General features: G+C 34.2%; 1 protein-coding gene across 4 annotated transcripts in view; it reads right to left on the bottom strand.

Moving 5' to 3' along the window:
- Positions 1-2903: 2903 nt before the first annotated feature.
- The window catches only part of LOC128679923 (uncharacterized protein), a 58940-nt gene continuing 54250 nt past the window's right edge, over positions 2904-7593 (bottom strand). For all 4 annotated transcript variants that reach the window (XM_053762433.2, XM_053762436.2, XM_053762434.1 and 1 more), the window contains 2 exons: positions 7200-7373; positions 2904-6998 (listed from right to left, as the gene is read on the bottom strand). In XM_053762433.2, the coding sequence (XP_053618408.1) occupies positions 6821-6998; positions 7200-7373 (352 nt within the window). In that variant the 3' untranslated portion in view covers positions 2904-6820. The remainder of the gene's footprint in view (positions 6999-7199; positions 7374-7593) is intronic.

Raw genomic sequence — 7593 nt, 5'->3', positions numbered from 1 at the left:
TCGGTTGGGATGAGTAGGTTAGGTAAATATCTAAATAAATAAAACATTTCCATAGGTAAGTCCTAACTTTCCCAATTTAGCTTATAGATATTTTTTGGTATCGGTAAAAGGAAAAGTTATAAAACATCCCTATGTCTGAATGACGTCACAAAACCAGGGGGTTGACATGCGCCAAATACCCGCCATTTTGTTTTCACTCGGCTTTTCCCGCGCAACCTCGGCAATACTCGGAATGTCTGGTCATGTATGTGGGGCTCGCAGGAAAAAGCGAAGTTATTGCAATTACCTGTAATTTCAACCTTATTGCTTTGTGACAAGGGTGGATGGAGAGGTACATAAATTTATGTATAGATTGAAATCGTGGTGCAATAGCTTTCAGAATTTGCGTCTCTGATTTTATGCGGCCTTGAAGGGGTTGTAAAGGGTAGGTATTATCTATAGATAGTCATCGCACATAAATTGCATTTTTTATTTCTTCTCCTAAATTATTTACATAAGTACTATGACTAGAATAGAAGTAATGTCGACCTATGTGGCTTAATAGCAATCATGCCGGACTGCTAAACTGGAGGTCCCAGATTCCATTTGTTCTGCTTCCATGTTGGCCGTGCCGAGGAGAGGAATAAAATATAAAATAAGTAGAGTCTCGGCTTCGCTCGGGTAAAACTACCTATAATCAATTACACAGTTCCTTAGAATCCTACCTATCTATTAGTGAAAACCGTACATAAATCCATGCATTCAACAGACGAGTCAGGACTTCTTTTTATAATATGTTACTCCTCCCGCGCATGTCTAAAGTCAATCAAGAGAAGGGGCTATAAACGGAAATTCTTCTTCAGGCTATATACACGACCATCTATCGCCATTATAATCAACAATAATCTCCATTACAAGCTCAAAGTACATGGTAACCTTCAAAATAGGTTCACAGCTTTGTACCTTTAAAAATTACGTCACTTTTAGCTCTGTATAAGTATCCCTGATGGATAAAGACTTGTATTTATTTCCACTTGTCTATATCCTAATCTAAGGACTTCATAGCGAGTGGGTGTCTCACTATGTGTAGGTCAATTAGTTCAATCGGTGGACCTTCAGACTCCAACTAGCTTTGTCACATTTCTATTACATCGCACTAATTATATAGGTAGCACAACACATTTCAGTTCCACCACATATTTGTGTAGGTAGAGACTTTTATATATATTTCTTTTATCTATGGTAGATACCTATACCTACCTACAAATGATAACTGTAATGTAATGGCTCCTTTAAATATAGTAGAACAATTTTCTCATTTAAGTTACGACGGTAACAATGAAAAAACAAACATTCTCACTAGTTCGACAATCGGACTAATGAATCTAACTAGTGTGAGTGAACAAACTAACATTACAGAGTTAGAAATTGATTAAAAGGTCATGTCAGACGCCTTTAGACCAAAAACATCTGACACAAGTGTTAGCAATCAACACACTCGAAAAGAAAGAAGATTAAAAATAAAAGCTTCTTGTAAAGTATTAATTAATATTTATAATGTGCCGACATACCATCCGGAAATGGAAATAAACTATAATTAAGACTGCAGTCGGCGCTTCATTACTTAGCTCTTCTAAAAATAGTTTTGGCATAATCTGTATTGTTTCTATTCGTCTGATTGGGTCCTTTCCTTCCTTTAGGCGCGATTGGTCCAAAGTTCCAAATAATGTCCAATTCGCGGTTGGTCGAATTCGCGATTTACATGGCGAGCCTGACTAGATCACATAGAAAGGACCATCATACGGTGTGAACACTTACCGCATTTATAGGAAGGTTATAATAAGTAGATACTTGAACATCGAATTAATTAATAGGTACTATTTGAGTTTTGGGCACGCCTTTTTCGATCACGAAAAGGTTCCTGCCCTGGGTAGTAAAATTTTTAATTACAAGAGTGATGACGTCAGCATGTTTCGCGTTAAGCTTTACCTTGAACTGTTGGTAGACAGTTAAGCTGTGACGACTTTATAGAGAATTAGCGATTAGTGCGGTAAAATAAAGAAATTGTTTTCTCTATGTATCGATCGAGACAGGTTCTTTCCACGTTCGAAGTTTTGAAGAATGGACGGCGAATGACTCGTCTGGGAGGGAATTGGCGCCGGACAAATCGACGCGGTGATAATGGGAAACACAAGTATTTTAGGGTGGATCGGCTAGGTTCATTACAAATCTGGTTTTTAGTAAATTTAAGTACTTCAAAACATGTGGCCTGTACCTAGGTACACTTTTTTAATGCTTTTGAGTATCTACGTGTCGCCGCGGGGCAACGCTCTTATGAAACTTGTAATTAGGTAGGTATTTTATAAGTAGGTATATATATTAGTTTAGATACATTTTTTTAGAAAGTATATTAGGCAAGCCGACTTTTTGACTCTAAAATCGTGACCTCACTGATATATACCTACTGGGTCCATATAAATTATTTTTGTATATTAAGAAAAATATAGTTTTTAATAATAGTAAAATGATCTAAATATGTAATTTATGTAGGTAATCGGTGTAGGCATAAATTTTTTGAACAAGACCAAAACCGCTGTGTCCTCTCACGCTGACCTCACCCTGAGAGCTCCAAAATCTGCCCACGATAGGTTACCGCGTGGCGGTTTGCCAAAATGCCTAAAATCAATGAATTGATCGCGTGGGCTAAGCGCCGCACTTACAGCAAACAGCGCATCAAGCTACCCTGCATAAACCTCTATGTCGCGGTAATAGCGGCGAGTTTTGAGTAGGTTGATGTGCTATTGACTGTACATTGGTGTTTACACTTGACATGAAGGCAGCCGACGAAATATTCATTTTAAGCATTTGTCTATCGATATTTATTAACGACATAAGTATGGAGTAATATAAATAAAAAAACAAGCTTCAATAATATTCATTTATTTATTTCCAGCGCAGTCGAGACCCTCCAAATATACTCAAAATATTGGAAAGCCAATAGTTTTATTATTTACAATGAATTTTTAAACTACGCTACATTTCAAACCACTAGTCTACCTGAAATGTATGAGAGATCAAAATTTAAGTCTCTATTGCTCAATTTCGGCAACAGTAATGTTAAATTAAACCTCCTTTTGATGAAAAAAAAATACGATCGAATAATACCAAAAATAATGATTATGCTATTTACTTGGTTCCTATAGTCGAATTTTGAAGGGGCTGAGGTTTTGTCAGATCCCAACGCGAGATATTACACATTGGAATAAAAATCAAGGTCATCAGGTTTTTATATTTTGTGACAGCCCTGACCGCACTGTCGCCGCTGGCTGCCGCGCCTTTAGCAAGACAGTCGAAATGTAAATCCTAATAAACTGTGACAGCATGAGATTTAATTTAACATTTACTTTAAAATACGTTTGTACAAGACGCCGTATGGTGGCAAAACTGAGATGTCTTAAGCGGGTATATGATTATAATTGAAAAGTTTGAATAAAAAATAATTCTGTTACATGTTCACATTCGACAAAATGTGAGGACATAAGAACAAGGTATTTATTTCCTCAAACAATTGGGTATCAATAATATTCAATCGAAATAAGAGATATTAGTGTCGATCATTCGATGATATATAACCGTCTTATAGATAAAAAAAAATCTTTGATCAAGTCCGAAATTGTAATTTTTTGTTTTGTCTCGTTCTTTCAAAGAATATAGAAGAGATTCCAGAGTTAATCAGATTATTTTTTATTAATAAGACCATTAAAGTAAATAATTTCTGATAAATTTGCAATTTAGATTATTCTATGCAAATCTCAACAATAAAATTACAATGATATTGGTCAAAGTTACATAGACGAAATTTTTTAAATTAATATTAATTTACTGGGATTAAAAAAAATAATTTTAACGCATAAAAAACAAATTCACAAAATGTCAAATGATTTAAAAGTAATTATTATAGCCATTTATAATTTTTAATATACCTTAGTTGAACGCTTTACGTCCCTATCTATATTTCAATAAATAATTTTCTTATTTTAAGCACATATAAGAAAATTATAACATCAAGAAAATTATTTAGCAAAATACTGCAATTTACTATGAATTCACAACACTAGCCTACTAAGAGACTAATCTACAATTAATATTGAAATAGCAAAATATACGTCGTATCGAATGGACTAATTGACGAAAAATATTAGGCCGAAAGTCGGTTAACATGTATCAAATTTTTAACAGTCTGTCAAGAAAGTCATGAAATTAAATGATGCGCTGTCTCCTGTCGGCTGGCAACACGATCACGGGGCGTTCATAAACCAATCTTGACCATTCTATTTGATATTGCAATGGCAAAAAAATGTAGGCAGTTCGTTTAAAATCAGTCTTCTTCACTTTCTTGACATACTGTAATATGGACTTACCAACGCGATTCGTATTTTTCAAAATTACAAGTACACGAATGCATTTAATAAATATATACGAGTTAAACCATGTATTACATACACAATCATTTGGGCATATATGTATGTAGTGTCATTTTAATTCAAATTGCAACACTGATACCACATGTTAACAGGCGTTTGGCCTTTTTGGACTTTACAAACTATGCGGCAAGAATTTAATCGTAACATTAAGATGAAAGATCAAAATACGTGTATGCGTTCATTTCACATACCTATTTGGATTCAAATATCTATCTATATGGATGTTATACTTTACAATAATAAAGAAAATGTATTTCAAACTTCGATAGAAATAAAATATATCTATTTCTTTCTTTTGATTGTTACAAATGTTTGATTTTATTGATGGTTTTGTCTTTAAAACCCCGCTAGGTATGCAAAACGAGCTGCAGTTTACATAATTTGTAAATCCACAACGTAATAAACACTTCATTTTATTTACAATAATATTTAGGGAATGATATAACTACGGCACACAATTAAACTCTAATTTTTAACTATTTTGGCGTTTTATTATAAAAAATATTTCATTCTCACGATAATATTCTATAGATGATACATTTAGACGAGAAATTGATATGCTAAGCGTAAAGGCGATGTGTCGTAAAGCTTGGGGAATATTAATGCATTTATCATAATACCTAATACCGGTTTTATCGCAAAACAGCCGATCCTTGACGGATTCGGTATACATTGCTGGTTTTTTATGGCAAATAAAATCCGTCATACGAACTACGCAATATTCATGAATTCGCGTCTGCGTCTGTCCGAGTTCGGCGATTGTGTCGAGCCGGCATAAAGTATTGATGAATGGACGTCATAAAGCTCATATTTGAATGAAAATTACTTTGTTATGTCGTTTCAGCTGCGAGCTCTCGATGCTAGTGACCCGTGGAAGATAGGAATAACTAATTTACTATATTAATTTTTATTATTTCTTAGATGGTGATAGCAAGAGTTTCTTATAGAAACTTAATAAGAAATGAGAAATTAGCGTCTACTCCTTCGCTATCATCTACGTTTTTTATATTTTTTTTCCACAGAAATATTTGAATTTTTATTTAATAATTGGTTATTTAAGTGCTTATTGCCACAGACATTAAGTAAAACTTTTATTGCAGCGTATTTTAAGACTACAATTTAAAAATCACACACTCTTCTAAATTGCATATTATGATATTGAAATGCATATAAGAGTAATTAATTATAAATCTTAATTGAAAAAAGAACACTCAGTTAATTTTGCCTTTTTAAAAAAATATTTATTATGTGCTTATTGCTCTACAATTTCCTTCACATATTCACTTTTTTTTAAATTATTAATGAATACTCGTCCCAAGCAAAACTCTTTGGCACCCTTGTTCGTTCGCCATAGACTTTTTTACCTTTTTAATAATATTTAAATATAAATCCAGCCTCATTCAAAATTACTCTTTTTTTTTCATTTTATAAAATTTAAATAATATTTAAAATAAACATATAACAGACAAACACATTGAACATTCCATTTAAGAAATTGATATAGATTTTTACAATATAAAAAAAGAAAAATATTCACAATTGAAAATTTCGTTTATATTATCGTTATTTTCTGTAACGTCGTATACGTTACAGAAAATAACGCTTTTAGTTAATTTTAATTTGGCATTATAAATTTTAGAGCGACACAATTTTTTACCAAAACGCGACCAGTAAGAGCGTTTTTATTTTGGCAAGTAAAACAAAATCAGTTAATGATTTTAAAAATACTTTCTTTTCGATCGAAATCGTCATTATTAGCCATTTAATCGTGCCCACTGTTGGGACTTTGCGCTTCCATACAGATCGGTAAGGAACATCTTTTAGATACAAAAAATATTTAAACACAATCAAGTGAAATTACTATTATACAATATGCATACATTAGAATCGTAAATCAATAAAAATAATAGAAAAACTATAAAAAGGATTGATAAAAAAAAAACACCTCGGGTATTAAGTTTCAATCGCGACCCGCCTAGAAATGCGAAATCGTATAACAAACAATCGAATCAACGATCGAATCGAAACAAGTCAAAGGAAATAAGAAAAAATAATAACAAATAATAAATAAAATCATACAACATAAAACTTACGTATCCGATTCGCGTTATCACCGTTTTTGTACTAACGAAATAATAATAAAGCAAAATACACAATAGTAACGTCAATGCGGAATAACAGTTTATACAAAATAACGAACAACCGTTTTATTTTTATAACGAAACTTTCTTCAGTTTTTGACACTTCACATTCGAGCACTGTTTGTTCAGCGATCGCGTCAGCCAATACAATTTCGAGACTAGTTTAAACCGGTTTTTGTCGCTTTTCGTCATTGGTGTTAACTGGATGTAACCGGTTTATTTCTCTTCTCCTTTGAGTGCGCGGTCGAGAACGGATTTAGCTGTGATATCGACGGTGACAGTTTTGCTGATCGTTGACAGTCCTTGTTCCGGTTGATCCAAGGGTTCCGTGAGTATTCTCAAGGAGGAAACCTTGGCCCGTTGGTATGCTGTCACCGTGTTGCTGCCGAGGAACCTACAAAAAAAAATTGTAGCTAAAATATTTGTATATCACGTAGATATTTAGAAATTTTGAAAATACATAAAAGGTTATCTTACTAGTATTATAAATGCGAAACTTTGCAAGGACGTCGATCGTTGTATGTTTGTTACTCTTTCACGCGAAATCTACTAGATCGATTTCGATGAAATTAGCTAGGGATACACCTAGAGTCACCTGACAGCGACGTAGCAGACGAGTAAGGCGGCGCCGGCGGCCAGCACGCGCACGACGGGGGACTGGAAGAGCTGCACGAGCAGCCACGCGGCCGCGCCGGCGCCGCACGTGCACGCCACCGCCAGCGCCGTGCGCGCCCAGTGTGCGCATGTGAACCCGCGCTCCCATTCCACCCTGGACACGATATATCGATCAACTCCCTCCCGTACATGTTTACATTAGATCATATTATGAATTCCATTTTTCTCTTCTTCTTCACTCCTCAACGGTTTTTTCACTCCTGTACGAACACGATTTTTTCGGCACACGTTGAAACAAAAATTTAAAAAGAAAAAAGTACTTATTCAGTTTGCACCGGCTTTATACAAACTAAAAATAATATTGATTTGAAAAG

The sequence above is a fragment of the Plodia interpunctella genome, chromosome 22, assembly GCF_027563975.2.
Source record: "Plodia interpunctella isolate USDA-ARS_2022_Savannah chromosome 22, ilPloInte3.2, whole genome shotgun sequence".
Classification (NCBI taxonomy): domain Eukaryota; kingdom Metazoa; phylum Arthropoda; class Insecta; order Lepidoptera; family Pyralidae; genus Plodia; species Plodia interpunctella.
This window is presented reverse-complemented; position numbering and strand designations above follow the sequence as displayed.